Below are 20,114 nucleotides of genomic sequence, written 5' to 3'. Positions count from 1 at the left end.
GTATTTTTTTTATTTTTTTATTTATTTATTTTTTTGTGACGTAGACCTTCTTACAGGGGGCGCTCAGAATTTTAGAAGACCGAAGCCCCAAGACCCTGATTGAACCTTAAAGGGATAGTTCACCCAAAAATGGTCCATACAATGCAAGTGAATGGTGACCAGAACTTTGAAGCTCCAAAAAGCACATAAAGTCAGCATAAAAGTAATCCATAAACTCCAGTGGTTAAACCCATGTCTTCAGAAGTGATATGATAGGTGTGGGTGAAAACAGTTAAATATTTAAGTCCTTTTTTACTGTAACTCTTGACATTAATGTGGAGATTTATAGTAAAATAGACTTAAATATGGATCTGTTTCACACCCGCACTTATCATTTTGCCGAAGGTATGGATTTGACCACTGGAGTCTTCTGGATTACTTTTATGCTAACTTTATATGCTTTTTGGACTTTTAAAGTTCTGGCCACCATTCACTTACATTGTAAGGATGTACAGAGCAGAGATATATTTCTAAACATCTTTGATTTTGTTCAGCAGAAGAAAGAATGATACACATCTGGGATGGCATGAGGGTGAGGAAATGATGAAAAATTTCCATTTTTGGGTGAACTATCCCTTTAAAACCTCTCTGAAGGGTCTTGGGTTAATAGACATTTGCTCATAACATAGAAAATCGATAACATCGAAAGTTTACTCATACAATTACCATGACATAAATGGTTATAAACCAGCACCTGAATCGTGTGGGCATATCACCTGTTATCTTTGACTTTTATCACTGCAGATGCGTTGGTTCAGAATGAGGCTTTTTGTTTGCTTGTTTTGCAGTTAGTAAAATATTTTTTCACATTTTATTTTCAATCATAAGTTACATTTAAAAGTAAAAAAAATACCTCGTTATTGATAATTAATTTTTTTGGGAAAGAAAAAACACTGTTAACAATTCAAAGTGTGCCTCAAGTCCAAAATCACCTCTTTTAATGTGGTAAAAGAGATCATTAATGTATACAAACATACTGTATATACAAAACATGGAGGGGGAAAAACAAAAAATTGAGAGATTATGTGGTTCTAGATTCTTAGCTGAAGTTCTGCATGGACTTTTCTTTGGTCTCACAGCTTACTTCAACTAAATTCTGTTTATTTTTGTGTTAGTCATATTGACTACACATTGATATAAATGTGCAGATTTGCTTTGAAGTTGTTTTTCCTCTTCTGTAGTCTATTTATAACCAGTTGTTTTGTAGTGGGACAGTGTAATCTGTAATAAAATATAATTGTATAGCAGCTTCCACACAGAATTTGCCTATCAACATTTTTCAGAAATAATATAAGTTAATGAGATATTCTGGAAATCAGGAAAACTGCAAAGACAAATATAGCACAGTAATGAAATATTTTGTCTTTAAGTGGAAATTAAAGTAGTGCATTTGAACACACACATTTCATGGATAATAATTATGTTCTGCATGAACAGTCCTACTGTGGATAACTAGAAAAAAATATAGAATACATATTTCTTCTGATAAAGTCAACATTTCCTTAAAAATCTGTGCTGTGAAACTTTTTGTCAAGGTAATCTCAACTGAAATGAAGTTACAGAAAGTGCAAGTCATGAGGGTTTAACATGAGAAATTCAAATATTAACACTATGGCAAAATGAGAAACCGTTAATAAAAGAATCACAGTTTATGCAGCAATAATTAAAATGAAATAAGCAAGAAACAAAACAAGTCCTTTCATGAGATACATTTCATTAATATCACAGTCAGTCCTTTTCGACAATTAAATAAAATATTTTTTATTTGTAAATAGGCTATGTTCAAATGCTACCAAGCCTGAATGCTTTTAACGATATGATGACAATATCCTACAAAATACAAAGCCTTTCTTTTAATCTAAGAAAGGTCAAAAATATGTTCCGAAAAAAATTATCTACACAGTTAAAATAATAAGTTAATACCATCCTTGAGTAAATACCATTGATGGAAAGGCATTTTAGTTGAGGTTTGATTGAGAGTACAAAACTTCTTCAGTTACATCATATCGAGCCCGTGCAACTGCAATGGCTCATTCAGTCCATCAGTTCAGTATATTAACTGAAATGATACACACATACAGTAATTAAAACCATAATCACACCATGTTTTGTTGTGGGCAGAAAAGGACTCTTTCAATATCAGATTTCATGACAAAGAGTTGATGTCCTATATTTGCTCTGTATAACACAAAACTAATCTCTTCATCAAGTAGCAGACTCAAAAAAAAACACAAAAAAAACACACACACAAAAAAAGAAAATATATCTTTACACAGCTACCATTACTACAACAGTAATGTACTGTAATAAACCATATAAAGCATATATACCATATCTATTTAAGTATATTAATGACAAATGTCTTTGAAACAAAAAAGCATGCTGAATTGCACTAACTGAAAATAAACGCATTGCATTAACATTGCTTGCATTTTTTGGGGATGCAATTTCACATGGTTGTATATTTAAGCTGTGAATATTTCATCTGAAATCATTTTGCACAATATTTCATCATTAAAAATTCAATAATAAATATTCACCTTCCAAAATTAGGTTTAAAAAAAAAAAATTGTTTTTTATTTTCTTTTTTTTCTTAAGATTAGATCTTTATTATTCAACAGGTAACATTCAGTCCATTATATTTCGCTTTGCAAACTCGTCTAAAAAAAAAACACAAAAAAAACTTTTGGAAGTTGAAGACATTTGTCATTATAATACTTCCAAACATATCCAAAAGCCTCTAAAATCAGTGTTGGTAATAATTAAAGCTGCCATGTTTATCTTTACATGCTATCAGCTTAACCTGCATTTGATTAACACCGTGTTTGTTCCTGGAATGAAAACATTTTCTAACCTTAGTAGAAAGAAATTAAATATATCAATCCTAAAAACAGTTTGATAATGGCTAAAGGTTCAACTCTATGAACTATGAATTTGTGTATTTAGTTACAAGATTAGACAGCAGCGTCCACACACGCTTCTTGTGAAATATTTTAAGATAAAACAAACAAGCATTATAACAGATAATTATATTACATACGGATACCTTTCACTAGTCCTTGACACCTAAGCAGTAGCAAATGATTCCCTAAATGATCACATGGAGAGTGCAGCCCCTCAGTTTTTGTTCCCAGTTTCGTCTTTTTAATTAGTCGCAACATTTTGAATGTGCTCACAAATAATTAAAATACAGTGCAATGAGAAAGCATAGTGTTTTCTATATTTGTAATTACTGGCACTGCAGTAGCAAAACAATCAATTCCTGCTCCCATTTACTTGTATGGTGACTCAGCCCAAATGTTTCAACATGAAGATTGATTTTTTTTTTCAACCCAGAGCTGATCTATGCGCTTTGACTGGCACTGGTTCATTTATAAAGAACTGTAGAGCTGGGCACTATATCTAATGATCTCAAATATTTGCAATTATTTTGCTTTGGATATCTGGATATTTATATCAATAAAATTAAGTGTGATGATATTAATGTGCTTTGTAATTGGCCCTAAAGTTTTCTAATAGCATGACATTAGACTAGTTTTGCATTTAGTGAAAACATTTTAACTATATTTTACTGTATCGAATTAGCTAGAATTGCAGTTTGGTTCAAATGATGTTTCCTTTGAAAGAGAAACAAATACACAAATATCGAGATATGGTATATATCAAATATCATTAAAAAGACTGAAAAATTTAGATTTTTGTTTTGTTATATTACTAAGTCCCAATGGATTGTATCACAATAACGGAGTAACTTCAAAATGTTATCTGTAACTGAACTGCAAAGCTCATTAACAATTTTATGTTACAAAGCAAATGTCAAGAGCATTATTAATGGCGCCTTGTGAACAAATATTGTATATTCGTGTTAAAAAAAATTAAAACCTTTTCAAACAGTGATGTATGATCTCGGTGAAATCAAACGAATTAACAGCTAATGTCATCTGATCTCATAAAAAGGACTATAAAAATCACTTTCTCAAGGGCTTTTAGTGAATTGATAGTAAGAAAACACTAAAGATCTAAAATCTGCAGCCCTTGATAGGACAGCCCTTTAAGACCAAAATCTGGCAACATGTTTTCAAGGTAAACAGAGAATCAGTCTTTAAAAAGTCTGAATTTTCCAAATAATTACTTGAGATAAACAAATGAAACATAAAAATATAATGGGCTCCAAATGTCTCAGACCACATTTAAAAATGCTTCTATTTTGCGATTTTCTAATTAAATATACATAAGTTATATCAAAAGTTAAACTGAAAATCCACATTCCCAAATTTCTTAGTATTCAGTATGCCCATTTTGCTTTAATCAAAGCATGCACTCCACAAGTTTGTGCAAACCCTGATGATCCAAGTTATCCCAGCATGATTGGAAAATGTTCCGATCACACTGCTAACATGGTCAACGTCACAAATTTGCTTAGCGTTTAATTAGTGTTTTTCATTATTGACCTAGAAATAGTGAAGAATCTTAAATTGTATACAATATTTAATTTTACAAATATTTTGATACATGTTTAAATTAACATCAACCCAGATTAATATGCGCTGTAAAAGTCTTGTTCGTTGTTATTTTGTGTTAACTAATGCAGTTAATTGCAAATTAATGCAATCGTATTGTATTAGTAAGTATTACCGGAAACACTTTAAAATAAGGTTCTTTAGGTAACATTAGTTAATGCATTAGGTATCATGAACAAACAATTAACAATATATTGTTACCAGCATTTACTACATTTAATCTTTTTTGATGTTAGTTAATAAAAATACTATTTTCATTGTTAGTTCATAGTGCATTAACTAATGTTAACATAAAAATTTTTATTTTTTTTACTATTGAAATTAACATTAACTAAGATTAATAAATGCTTAAAAAGTATTGTTCATTGTTAGTTCACGTTAACTAATGTTGTTGACTTATGCAACAAATCAAACCTTATTGTTAAGTCTTTCTGTTTTACCCATTTTTCAAAATCACTAAACTTTTCAATGTGGTCTCAGACTTTTGGACCCCACTGTATATTCACCAAAAATCATTAAATCACTTTTAAACCTCTTCTAAACTACTTAGACACAATAGCAACATTCAAAGTTCTATAAATTAACTCAAACATCTTGCACCATAACAGAAATCTCACCAGGACTCCATGCAAATTCACAAGTATCTTCCGTCAGTCACATGTCCTGCTTGATCAAAACGATTGCCATCAAGTAATTTCACAGAACAATAGAGGAGCACCAAAATCTCCGATCATTCTCAACCAGATGCTTATTTTAGGACCAGAAATGCTACAGGGCCATCAGAGAGACAGAGAGAATGTAAATTAGCACCAGCTTGCATGACTATGGCTCTTTAGATCTAGCTGACAGTCGGGCACAGAAGTGCAATTAATGGCTTTTCAATCACTTCTACAGTGCACACCTCCATAATAGTTATAAGATCACAGACTACACAACAGAAGTGATCGTCGTTTGCTGTCCACAGCAACTAAACCTCAAGGGAAGCCCATGGCAGCAAGGTGCCTGTATCCATCTGTCAATCAGGACCAAAAATTCAGTCCCTGACACAGAGGAGGAAGCCCACCAGCACTGGAGTAAGAGTTAACAGGAGGTGCCAAACGTTCACCACCAAGCAGCAAGAGCTGGAACAAGGATCTGAGAAAAGCAGAGAATTACATTATGTTATGAAATACAAGCTTTACCTTGTTTAATATAACATTTTTGCACACTCATTAAAGGAGCATCATCAGATGACAGCTGAATTTTGAGAAATATGAAATGTGAGTACTGTTGCAGGAACCTACCTCTGTCCAGTGTTTTTATACAAGCAGTACGTATATTCTGCTACTTGGGTCATCTAAATGAATTTCCAAATCTAACTCTTACATTTTGATTTCTTAATTAAATGCTTTAACATGTTAACTCCAAAATAATTATTAAATTAATTGCAAATTATTAGCATTGAACTGTGGAATATATTCACAGCCCTATTGTTTTATTTCTTATACAGCCTTATACCGCTTTAGTATTGATATCAAGGTATCAGAGGCTGGTATCGCACCAAAGTGTTTGGTGTTGATCTCTGTGATGTGTTGGTGATAAAGTAACTCACCTAAGCGGCTACTCTTGGTGGTGTTCAGAGAGGGGATCTCATGAGGGAGGGGGCAGTCGCTGCAGAAGTCAGAGCAGGCGGGGCAGATGAGCTGCCCGCTGTAGACCCATCCATTCATCCGTACGCTCACGCTGATCACCTGACCAGCACGAACACATGGATAAGACTTGTTCTGCACCCACACCAACAAACTCTGGGCTGTACAAGACACCTACAACACAAATTGCAAAGCTTCAGTACACATACTGTACAATTCATGAACAAAGGCACTACTGAGTTTTGGTGAACAAGTAGTACAAATAAATAAACTACACTTTTACATTTTCTGAAGAACATTCTTTCCCATACAAAATTCTAGGGCAGGGCTATTCAACTTCATGGACAATTGGGACAGATGGAAAAAATTCTTCAGGGCATGCAGGCCAAGCCAGAATATTTTGTTAGCATAAAGCTTCTATCCGACAACGTTATAGTAGGTCTATAATATTTGTTTACTATAAAAATAAAACATCTTTGTTTAAAGCTTTCGTTTTTTTATCATGAGAAAAACTTTCCAGCAAGAAATTCTGGGGGGAAAAAAGATAACTTGACAAAATAAAAAAAAAAAATAAAAAAAAATAAAAATAGATCAATTAAAAATTGCTTTAAAAATTGGTTCATAACAGAGTAAATCAGACTGATACTAAAAAATGTATTGAAAAAAAAAAAAAAACAGTGAAGTTTGCTATAGATGCAATGATTTAAACTTTTGACTTTTCAAATTAAATGTTTTCTTGACCAAATTAATGAATAGAGCTTTTCTGTTTCTAAAAAAAAAAAAACAGCACGAACAGACACAAAATGCGTTCAGTGTGAACAGCCCCTAAGACAACTTACAACCTCACGCGGGCCACCATACCTGTTCTAGGATGTCTGAGTAGTTGCCAGGGTGTGGCTATTTGGTTGCTAATGTGTTCAGAGTGGTTTTCAGTGAAGCGGATGCTAGGGTGTTGTTCTGAGTGGTTTCTAGTTGGTTATTTAATGGCCCAAGTCAACCCCAAGTCTCTATGATATTCTGTTCCTAAATATGGCTTGTGTCCCTTCTTTAATGCTTTGTTCAAATCCTTAACCCTAAGTATGAGCAATAGTAATAGTGATACTTGCCTAAGCAAGCACAATAAAATAAAATACAAAATTTAATATAAAACAAAACAAAATAAAATATAGCTGCAAGTAGCAATTACGAGACCATGCATCAGTATGGCAACCACTGCACAACACATAGATCTCAGAGAAAGCATGGATAACACTGCCCCCAGATGGATTTGAACCCACAACTTTCTGTTCCACAGTTCGATGTGCTATCTACTGCACCACACAGCCAATACAAACATCTCCAGAGCTACATATTTCTAATACATGACATGCTGAGATAGGTATCGAACCAAAAACCTTCCATTTGACATTTCATAGCTCTAACCACTGCTCCACTCAGCTGTTGGGGTGAGAGCCACCAAAAGGAGCATACGTTTTCTAACAGCGAAGCACAAAGTCACCATGATCAACTTTGTATTGATATAACTTTTTAACAGAGATCAAATTCAGAATTTGATTGTGGGAAAGCCCAGCAACTATTCAGTAAGCACATTACAAAAATCAACAGAACTACAAAACTTTTTGCAGAATGACTTGTAAAGTTGGGATTTGAAACCATGACCCTTGAAACAATAAAACAGTGCTTTAACACACTGCCCACTCAGTTGACATACCTACAAAATGGCAAAAAGACTTATCTTTTGAACTATAGGTGGCGCTATCTCCAAACTGCTTGAGTATAATCAGGACATGATGTTGATGATGTATACCAGTTTTCTTTTAAATATGACAATGTATTTAAAAAATAAATACTTTTTTCATAAATGTCAATATGGTGGAGAGGCAGCATGGCAGATATGGGGAAAACTGATTTCCTTGAAATCTGCATGACCCAAGGAATCCATAGACACCAACCCCATAATTTTTGGACATATGGTTGAAAAGTTACAGGCAAAAACAGCCATTTTTTCTATTTCTTGACCCATAGGTGGCGCTGCAACCAAACTTTGCATGGTCCTCATGAAGCATACCAGGTTTTGTTTTGATACGACAAACCATTGCCGAGATATAGCCTCATATCCGGTTTTACATCGACCTCATTAACTTTGCAATGCCATAACTTTTAAACAAAGGCAAAAATCTAAATGCTTATGTATTCAGTCTTTGCGGCTCAGTCTGGAGATTATTTTGAGACCTTACTTGCAAATTTGGGTAATGTTTCAAGGAATACAATAAACATCATAATCCAAGATGGCAGCTACTGTAATGGGAGGAGTTTTTGAATCATCAGGAGGAGAATAATCAGATGAAAAAATAATTTTGTTTCTAGACCAAACGGTTCAAAAGATACACACAAATGAAAGGTGAATATTTGACATGGTGGTGGCGCTATAGAGTATGTCCGAGAGACCCCAAATTTGATATGGCGGCTATTCATGACCACCACTATCAATGTGCCAATTTTCAGCATTTTCCTATGTACGGTTCATAGGGTTGCCATTGACTCCCAGACAGAATAACAATAATAATAATAATAATAATACTAACGGATACAATAGGTGCCTATGCACCTTTGGTGCTTGGCCCCTAATAATAATAACGGATACAATAGGGGCTACGCACCTTCGGTGCTTGGCCCCCAAATAAATAAAATAAAATGAGGAATAACATTTTATCACAGTTCAACATCATTACCTTATAGCAACCACTGCCCCAGTCAGGATAGGTCATGCGTTTTGTGCACTGTTCCATTACGAACGCCGATTTCTGGTACAGACACACTGACCTTGGGCCGTACTCTTCCGCCCCATAGTTCCTCCACGTGGCTGAAAATGAAAAACACAATAACCTCAACAGTGGTGGAATAGAAGCAGAATTCACAACCAAAAAAAAAACAATGACTACCACCCATTCTGATTCTAAAAAAAGAAAGTTTGGTGGGGATGTTGGGAAGTGGCTCCTCACCTGGCTGGTTTTCCTGTACCCTGCAGTAAGAGCTGCGCTGGTACTGGCCACCCACATGCCAGCTAAACTCCTGACTAAAGGGACAGTAGTCTGCGATCTCCACGGCCCCTCCATATGCTGATAAATCTTCCTCAGGTACACCAGGGATATGGTCAAAATACTACAGAATGGAGAGGGTAAAACTGATTTAATCAACCTTACTTAACAACCAGACAATATTCTACATTTGTTAATGCAGTTGAATCTACCACCAACCAGTTTTATTTAACAGGCAGATATTTTGCAAAACTATACTAATGTGATGATTAGGAGAAAGGAGAGCTTTGCTTGTAGTGGTGTTCCATTTTTTTAATTTCAAGGAACAGAGCACATTATGTCCACTGCATTCCCAAAGATTAACCTGTAAACCTGGTGCAACATTTGTGATTTGTGCTTTAACCTGGTACTCCTGAGGAAGTGCATGAGGAAACTTCTGCAGGTTGCACACGGCCACTGCCAGCTGGTCCTGCCTGCAGGTGAGCTGCAGAGGTGCGCTCCTCACAGAATCACAGTATGGGCTCAGTGTTGGCCTCCTGTTTCAAAAGCATGTTTCTTGACAGAATCCCACCAGGATCAAATCTATCAAGTCTTTTAAATAGCCATTTCTCTGAATAATACACAATAAAACAGTTGGGGCCAACTGCATTCAATATGTGAAAATAAAGAACTGCTGTAGATGTACTGCATTCATAATCTGATGAAGTCTGCTTACAAAAACAAACCTATCTGGATGACAGATTTCTAGGCGAGTGCACACAGATTTAGCAAAGCTTACGCATGCCGATGTTGGTCTATCCAGAATTTACAGCTTTTCATCACAAAGTCGCAGCCCAAACCTCTTCCCCACTCCAGATTCTCTGCCATACTGTAATTGGCTCTGTACCACCTAAACAAAGAGACATCATCAATAAGAGAGACTTACAATTCTAGCATATCTTACATTACTAAATAAGTGCTTTTGTGACTAAAGTACTATATTAAATGGATAGTTCACCCAAAAATGAAAATTCTCTTATCTTTTACTCAACCTCATGCCATCCCAGATGTGTATGACTTTCTTTCTTCTGCTGAACACAGGTAGCCAGGGGTGGCCGTGGCCACTATGGACCCTATTGGCCACCCCACTCACAATTGCCATTTTGTCTTTCTTCACCAACCAAGAAGAAGAAGAGTGCTTAGGAAGGCTGTTTGAAAGTGTAGATTTATAGTTAAAAAAGGACTTAAATATTTATCTGTTTCTCACCCACATCTATCATGTCACTTCTGAAGACATGGCTTTAACCACTGGAGTTTTATGGATTACTTTTATGCCGACTTTATATGCTTTTTGGAGCTTCAGTGTTCTGGCCACCATTCACTTGCATTGTATGGACCAACAGAGCTGAAATATTCTTCTTAAAATCTTCGTTTGTGTTCAGCAGAAGAAAGAAAGTCATACACATCTGGGATGGCATTAGGGTGAGTAAATGATGACAGAATTTAAATTTTGGGGTGAATTATTCCTTTAATCATTTAGATATGACAGCTCACACATTAGTAAATAATTTACATAATTATTACTTGAATATACTGCAGTACCCAGAAACAGCAGCATATCTCTTACCCTGTATCCTCCATTATAGCCAAAGTAATTCTGGAAAATACTCTGTTCTGTGTGTGCGATCCAGTCATTGCCTCATTCTGATAAAAGAAAATATGTCTAAATAAATAAAAACAATAACTTTCAAAATAATGGAAAAAAAACAAACAATGGTACTGACTCTGAAACAGTTCAAAATGATGTGTGTAATTCTTCTGTTAAAATACTTTCTCCTACCCCAGCTTAATGTTGATTTAAACACTGTGGTTCTGAAAACAGTCATTATATTTGCAATTACTTTTGGTGACACTAGTAGCGCATAAATGGCATACTTCACCCTTAAGTGTCAGTGAATGTCACTCCAGAGAATGTTGTGTCAGTACCTCAAACAGACGCTTTTCCCAGTGGTTAAATTCTGTGCCTGCACCTCCCTGGTTCTCCAATTCCATGCCCTCTAGAATGGGGCAATTGAAATGTCTCCTGGCTTCCTCCTGATAAAACATTCAAAACATATCAATAAGCTCCCCTAATGCTTTATGAGCACTGATGAAATGTGGTCAATAATATGGTGTTCACCCAAAAATGAAAATTCTGTCATGATTTTCACACGCTCATGCTGTTCCAAACCCATATGACTTAATTTCAACTGTGGAACACAACAGGAGATGTTAGGCAGAATATAAAGGACTGACAGCCTCATTAACCAATTACTTTATGGAAAAATCTCCAATGAAAGTGAATAGTGACTGAGAATAACATTTTGCCTTAATTTCCTTTTGTATTACTAGGAAGAAAGTCATACGGGTTTGGAATGACATGAGGGTGAGTAAATGATGACAGAATTTTCATTTTTGGGTGAACTACCCCTTTAAGAATATAAACCCTAACTCACCACTACACGTGGAGTGACCAGAAGATGGACGTTGTGTCGCACCATGCGGCCGCCACGGATGTCCCACAGTCGAGTTGCTCTTTTAATGACTTTATCACTCCACTGATATAACCCTAAACTGAGAGAGATATGCAAAAAAAAAAAAAAAAAAGTTAAAGAGTGCTATACACATTTTTGGTATCAAAAACCATGTTTACTATCAGTTGTGACACTCAAATTGTCCTGTTCATACAACAGTTTACAGAAGCAGCTCAAATATTTTCCGTATGAACGAATAACCAAAGTAAATCCCCTTTTTCTCACGATAGCCATGAATAATGTCCGTAACCATCGAGACAGTGACTGTAAGTATAAAAAAATTACAACTTCCTTAACACTGGAAAGTCTTATTTCAATTGACACATGTTATAATAAACAAGTCCAATTGAGACATGAGTTCAGCTGTCAAATCTACTGTATTACAGTTTTTCTTAATTGCTTTGGCTCATTTTTTGAAACAGTCTTAACATTCTCTAAACTGTAAGTGCAACTGTCACAACTGTTTTATGGGATATCACAACTCTATTGCATGTCTGCAAAATGTAGTAACTCACCCAAAACATTTAATTCATGCTTCAAAACCTAGTTATTATGTCAGTAAATTGGTCAATGCCACCAAAATGAACAAAAAAATTTTGTCATCGAGTGAGCCGAACTGGTCAATATGTTTAGATGTTTTCTCACCATAGCAGTCAACCCTGGAAATGTTTGTTATATACAAATTTCATTTTTGTTCTACATTTTTGTTGACACTGACTGCTTACTGTACTATACAAGAATGTCAGTTTTGTCTAGCTGAATGCTGTTGTGTATCACACTGAGCTTTTTAGATATCAAATTGAACAGTAGGTAAAAATTTACTGGGAAAAGTCAATACTGTACAATACTGTAGTACACAGAAAAAGGATATGCACATTTGTATGTATACAGTACATTTATTTTTGTGTGTTCACATTTGCATGTCCATTTTTATTAATTTCTTACATGCAAAGTCATATATAGTGAACAGAAAATTACCACAAAATGACATCAATGCAAAAAATAAATAAATAAATAACAATGAAAAAACCTGCGGTAGTTCTGTAAAAAAAAAACATAAATTGTCTTGGTGGACATCCTGTCGCTCTTGTTGGTCTGGCCAGAGATTTAGCAGACATCACAAACATTCCATGTCATATATATATTTATGGAATATACATGTATGTCTGACAGATTTTGATAATTGAATGGATCATTTTGCATGTGATGGCTCACACGATGAAAGAATGTTTAGAAGTTGTGAAGAGTATGACAGTTTAACTGAGAATCAACTCATCAATTTTGATCAGCAAGCCATGTGCATTTAGTTATTGTGCAAACTGTAGACAATTGTACTTACTCTTTTGCACACATGTGCCAAAACACGTGCAATTTGCTTAAATGAATAAGAAATTCAAATCTGGTGTGAACAAGAAACTAATTTGTTTTGAAAAAAAATAATTCTCATTCGGGAATTGAGCCAAAGCGATTGAGAGAAACTGTAACATAGCCAACAATTTTAATAAAAGGTCCATTATATATATAACACATTAATGTATAGTATAAGGGATGGGCATTTCGAGAAATTTTGTAGTCTGGTACTCACATAAAAAAAAATGAGTAATCGATTACTTGAAATTAACATTCAACTTTTAAACCTGTTTTTCTTATGAAAAAAATGAGCACTATTAATAAACAACATCAACATTAAAAACAAAAACCACATTTACACTCACACATAGAACCAAACATTGTAAGCCTTCTGAAGTGATACAATCACATTAAATATTAAACATTTTCTGTTATAACGTTATAACTGCAAGATTAAGGTGAAAAAAATCAGTTTCATTGCCCACGACAGCAAAAGGCACAAAGGAAAATAAAATTGCAATATTCGAGTAGTGTTTTTACTAGTCTAATATTTTAAGCTGAATGAGAACTCATTAAATTGATTATTCATGCACATCCCTATACAGTATATGCATGTTTTATCATATTTCAAAAATAACAATGAATATACAAACATATCTGCCCTTTACCTTTCATTGTAAGCAGGTAGGCCGCTTGCAGAACGTGGTGTCAAAGGTTTGCCATCATCATCATGGTAAAAGGCAAAGAGCCCTGCAGAAAATCCCTGAGATATAGAACAAAGAAATAAGAATTATTATTACACAGTAGGACTGGGCAAAAATATAGATTTTCTGATCGAGATACTGATTCTTAAATCCCAAGATCAATCTTTAATTATATGCGCAACCCTACAGTCAACACTCGCATACGAGATCAAATTTTGCACTATGCGAAAAATGTCTGTGATTAGCCACTGGCTGGTAAATGTATTTAAATCACCAGTGATTGAGTAGTAAAGTGGAGAAGAAGTTCAGCACCATTTCGCTGCGTGTTGAGAGTTAAAGTTTGATTTAGCTTGTTCCATGTAATGTGTGTCCAAAGAGGGGATCCATGCAATCCATTTGTTATTAATTTCTCTTTTAATACTATTTCTGTTTTTTACAGTCAATTTTTTATTAAAAAAACAACAAAACATAAACAAATTCTGATCACGAAAGAGCACGGATGAGGTAGAAAATCCACTCCAATCCTTTCTTAATAATATGCACTCATTTACAAATGTTCTTTACAGAACTGCCAGTTTTCTTAAAGAGACAGTACCGATTTTTTGCATTCTACAAATCAACACAAATACTTGTAAATAGTATAACTTATGCTTTAAACAATAAACATGTAACAAAATATAATATATGCAATATAGTATCATATTTATTGATGGAATACATAGACTTTTACATTTTTAAAAAGCTAAAATGTGACCAAAATGAATATGTATATAATTTGTCAAGTGAATATTTTCGTTATGTACCTAGTTAGAAAGTCCCCTGTATAATTAACAGCATTAGCTGGGAAATAATTTCTTTGTAAACATAATGGAAATTAGCCTATAACTGAAATATACACATATGAATCGATATTGAATCGAAATTGGGATCGAATCGAGAGCTTGTGAATCGGAACCAAATCAAATCGGAAAATCTGTATCAATACCCAGCCCTAATAAACAGTTTTCAAGCTGTTACACCAATCATCAGACAAATTATTTGTTGGGTTTAATATAATTACCAGAGCATGTATGATCTCGTGTTTGACTGTGGACAGCATCCCTTCAAACTCCTGAGCTTGAGTGGTGATCATATTGGGACATAGATTGGCATATCCAGCAATAGGTCTATATGAAGAAATTCTGCCATTAGTATTGGCAGCACACTGGTAACAGTGTAAAGCCCAATCAATCTAAACACCCATCTATGTTGCCATTTCATCCGTTATTGTTACTACCTGTCTAGTTCAGACTCCAGCTGGCAGTACGCTGCATAGGCCACAATGTTCTCTTGTCCACAACGCTCCGTGGTCATCGCACTCACATACAGCACAAAATCTGCCCTCTCCACCCCCTCACCATCAGGTGGGCCGGTGGGGCCACAGGACTTCCCTGACTCACTGCATACCCTGCATTGCTAAAGAAGAAGAATTCATTACAATGTTCAAACATACTTTTTTAAGAAATTATTAGTAGTGCCCTCACTTGCTAAGGTGTTTTCCAGGGTATTGCTATATGGTTGCTAAGAACAAGTGGCAAAACATATGTGGAATATTCATCACACTAAGCTACAAAAGCTAAAATATGAGAAACAAAATCACGACGTGTCTTGACGTTTTTGTGACAAGTTCACTATAGATAGGTACATCTCGTTCATGATGCTGCTATACACAACTCTTGGTGCTGTTAGGGAAGAACGGTTAAATAATCTCACTGTCATAGCAACAAAATATATATTTAACTTATGTCACAATGGGACTCACCTGCAAATGTTGTTCAGGTACAATAACTGGGCCACACTTGGTGATGTCTGCACATGGTCCCTGACAGTAGCGATGGGGATCATCTCTTTTTCTAAGGTACTGATTTGTTGCACATTGTCTACTCGTAAAAAAATATATAATAATAATAATAATAATAATAATAATAATAAGAAGAAGAAGAAGAATTTATATATATATATATATATATATATATATATATATATATATATATATATATATATATATATATATAGGGAATAAAACAAGACACCTAAAGATTAAGACCCAAAAAGCTTCCAGAAGTGCAGACATGACTGCAAATTTAAGAGGATTAGCTCTGTCCGACAATATAAGCTCAGAAGGGAATTACCTGCTCAGTAATATTGGACCTGACTGCTTACGAACCCTGAAGGCCTTCTGAAGATAATCAATAGCCTGGGGGAGGAGCTTGTCCTACACAAAGAAGATCAATCATGCATACAATCTTATTTAGATGGAGCTGAAAGCCCATTCTAAGATTGAACAAATTATGTGTATTATTTGGAATCAACTTTGCATATTGATACAATCTTAAAAGTCAAAACATACCTTCACAAGACTGCTTTTGTCTTCATTTAACCTAGTAAAGATATTGTGAAGTCAAATGTATACTCATGGAAATGCGGTATAACAACTCAGCATCACATATTAACAAATAACTAACCCATCCAAGCTGGAGTCGTACTCTATCTGGATCTTTAACTGTTTATCAGTGCTTCTTTTGGTCAATCTGTCTGGCCTCAGTAACACTTTATGTATCACCTGGAAGTGCAATCAGTAGAGATTATTATAAGTACTGATAAATAAACACGTTTTATTGATCATTTAAAAGGGGTCATGACATGCCTTTTTTATTATTATTTTAATATGTTCCTTGAGTTTCACTTATAATATTAGTAACATTTTTGGTTCAAATAACAGTCATATATTTGTAAAACATGATAATTTGCCACCCTCATTCTGACCCTCTGTTTGAAACGCTGGGTTTTGGTGCTGCTTCTCCTTTAAGACTTGACAGTAAATGCCTATGAGAGCCAAGAGTTATGACTGGCTCTCTGCTCTTGACTGACCTGCTCTCTTTTTGCCATCTCACTGCTCACTGCTACTGGGCGGGGCTACGGATGTGATAATGTTAATTAGGCATCGATGTGACATTTGCGGTCAGATGCAAATGTCTACCACAGTGTGACAACACAATGTGGTGTAAGTAGAGAACGAGTTGTTTTGGCAGCCTGGATTTCAACAAATGCTCTTTTTGCAGTGAGGAGAAAGATTTGAGTTCTGTAATTAACAATATATTTTTATAGTACAATGTCCTCTTATGTGTCAAAAGATAAAGGAAAATTTGATTCCTCATGTCATGACCCCCTTAAGGGTTGTGTGGAGTGACTTATATACAGGTGTATATGTATATATATATATAAAAGGGGTTTTAAAGGATTAGTTCAACCAAAAATTATAATTCTCTCATGATTTACTCACCTTTAAGCCAACCCAGATGTGTATGTCTTTCCTTCTTCAGCAGAACCGAAATCAAGATTTTTATAAGCACATTTCAGCTCTGTATGTCCATACAATGAAACTGAATGGGTGCCGTGACACTGCTGGCTATTTGATGGTCCAAAAGGCATATTTAGGCAGCATAAAAGTAATCCACATGACTTCAGTCGATCAATGAATATCTTCTGATGTAAATCAATAAACGATAATTAAAACGATAATTCAATTCCTGTCAGCGCTGTTTTCCTGTTTGAAATAACCTAACACTCACGTGACATTCGTTCCTCTGTTGTATACAAAGCACAGGCTTCCATCTTCTTACGTGGACGTGCCATCATGCGTATGTCACACGACAGCTCCATGATGGGTCGAATGGTAGCAGGAAGTGTTTTTTTAAATGTTATAGTTTTAATTATCAATTTATTTTTACATAAACCTATCGATTTGCTTCAGAAGATATTAATTGATTGACAGGAGTCATGTGGAGTACATTTATGCTGCCTAAATATGCCTTTTGGACCGTCAAACACAATTTCAGTTTTGCTGAAGAAGGAAAGACACACATCTGGGATGGCTTAAAGGTGAGTCAATAATGAGAGAATTTTCATTTTTGGGTGAACTATCCCTTTAAACTACAGCTCCTATCTACATGAATGGGGAGTGACCGAAATCTCCAAAACGGTTGGTCAAGATTACAATCATAAAACATTTTAAATCAGCAGTAAAATTTGACAACAATAGTTTCATATTGTACTTCTTTAGCTCATATCAAGCTAAAAAAAAACAAAAAAAACGCTATTTTCCAAGCTGATGTAGCTAATGCACGTTCTGGAGTTGATTGACAGGGGAAGGCTGCGTCTGAAACCAGGAAAATGCTGCCTTCTGAGGCTGTATCCACCTTATTTTGCAATGTGGAAGTATTTCTGGCAAATGTGAGAAAGTTCCACTGGTATTGACCGCAGTGTAAATAACTAGAAGGTTATAACGCCAGAGTTAGTGATCTGGGCTTATAAACTACCACACAACCACAGGATGTACAGCTGAATGATGGCCAAATGTCGGATAATTTTCTAACTTCAGCATTTATAGTAAAAGAGTAAGTAAATCATTCACTTGTTGCTGTGTGTTGTATTGAAGAGACAGTAATAAAATCTGCTTCTTTCTTTAAAAGATTGTGACGATGCAGTCTTTCTTGTCTCCATGTACACCTCCGTTCATATGTACCTGCATAACCTCCAATGATGCCTTTATTTATTTATTTCCAAATTCTAGGTTTCATAATCCATGCTGAATGTGTGAACTGCATGTCTGTTTACTATACACTGCTAAGAAAGAGAGAATGCTCTCTGACAAGAACGGAGAGTAAAATGCATTTTATTATTTTGCCAAGATGAAACAATATGTAGTTTTGGTGCAAAGGAAGTTGAAGCAGCATTTTTCCGGTATTTTTCTTCTCTCTGCTGGTTGTGTACATTTTGTGGAGGACTGTCCGTGTAAGCGCCTGATTTCATTCATTCTGCCAGTGCAACAGTGTGATTAAACAATGGCAAAATGCGATAAACAGTAAAACTATATGCGAGTTTATGAAAATCGTAATTAATGATAATAATATGTCGACATGTATTGCCAGCATGTAATATAAAGCAGCATAATGTAGTATTTTTGTATCGCTAAAATAGCTGGAAGTGGCTTATACCGGAAGTGGTCCACATTCAATGTTGCTAAGGGCACCCTAGTTTTGCTGAAAAATAAGTTGGATATGGAGGCAGGATGAAAATATGTTGCTTTTCAAACTGTTTGGAGAACATTCATTCAAGACAGCTGTCAGTTAACGCATTAACTGATTAGGCAGACAGTCAGCTGACTAAGTTTTCAGACGCAGCCGATATCTGTACTTAAAAGGTGATTGGCTCTTTCACCTGTAAGGCGGGACTTCCGTTTCGACATCCGCCACATTGGGTGTTCCAATTTCTCCCATTCGTTTTAATACAAGTGCTCCATCTCGAGCTAAATAGTCTCTGAACCAGCATAACCAGCGTTCTATCTTATGCTGCTGGCTATGCTGTTTTTTCGCCAGGACAGTCACAGATTCTGGTCCAAATCCAATATGATCACTATAATGGGCGTGTTTACATTTTAGATATCAGAGACATTAGCTGAGCAACGGGTGACCAGGTACTGTCTCTTTAAATAAATGTAAAATGACAAGCAAAACACAGATAAGAGGGACTGACCTCTGTGTCCTGGGGCACTTTATGGTTACAGGTGTGCGAGTGTGCGCCGGTGCTGATGATGATAAAGATGAAGGTGATGATGGTGTTTAAGAGTAAAGCAGCTCTAACTGATCCGGCCTGCTGCCATGCTGACGCCATCATTCACCCCGTGACTTTAACATGCATATCTCCGTCCTGTCATTGCTGCAGAAATCCTCTCGAAACAGCAGAAAATGTAAATATTTAACGTGGGGGCTGTCAAATCAGCTGTTCATTAAACCGGCTTTACCCATAAACCCAGGCAGTGTGAATGCAGAAAAAAATGAGACAACGTGTCAAAATAAAAGCCCGCATGAATCCCTTAAAAATAAGACCCGAATTTGTAATGTTTGGTGAAACATTCTTGCATTGAAGGGTTAAAATATAAATTATTATATTTTTTTTTATCATATTATTTTAAACATTGTTATATTATTCATTACAGGATAATATTCTACATACTACAAATAACCTTTACTCCATACTAATATTTTTGAATTATGCCTAAAGTATAATCTAAACAGTTTGTGAATTTTCTGTATGCATACAATCTCTGGATGACCTACTATATTCAACGTATTAAACTTGGCCTTCCTTTTTCAGTATGACCCACCGCTTCAAACATTAAAGTTTTACTATTATAAAGTCAAAAGAGTACACACAGAATACAGAATACTACTCATGAAATGTT

General features: G+C 35.2%; 1 protein-coding gene across 1 annotated transcript; it reads right to left on the bottom strand.

The window, feature by feature from the left end:
* Positions 1–2,183: 2,183 nt before the first annotated feature.
* LOC127447233 (leishmanolysin-like peptidase) lies at positions 2,184–19,883 on the bottom strand. The gene is made up of 17 exons (XM_051708949.1): positions 19,406–19,883; positions 16,336–16,433; positions 16,221–16,251; positions 16,003–16,085; positions 15,633–15,750; positions 15,108–15,286; positions 14,892–14,997; positions 13,796–13,890; positions 11,700–11,817; positions 11,191–11,298; positions 10,832–10,908; positions 10,004–10,114; positions 9,629–9,761; positions 9,190–9,349; positions 8,920–9,050; positions 6,151–6,361; positions 2,184–5,693 (listed from the first exon to the last, which is right to left on the bottom strand). Exons 1-17 carry the CDS (start codon positions 19,544–19,546, stop codon positions 5,593–5,595), a joined length of 2,001 nt encoding a protein of 666 aa, XP_051564909.1. The 5' UTR covers positions 19,547–19,883; the 3' UTR covers positions 2,184–5,592.
* Positions 19,884–20,114: the final 231 nt, after the last annotated feature.

Source organism: Myxocyprinus asiaticus, chromosome 10 (genome assembly GCF_019703515.2).
Source record: "Myxocyprinus asiaticus isolate MX2 ecotype Aquarium Trade chromosome 10, UBuf_Myxa_2, whole genome shotgun sequence".
NCBI lineage: Eukaryota > Metazoa > Chordata > Actinopteri > Cypriniformes > Catostomidae > Myxocyprinus > Myxocyprinus asiaticus.
This window is presented reverse-complemented; position numbering and strand designations above follow the sequence as displayed.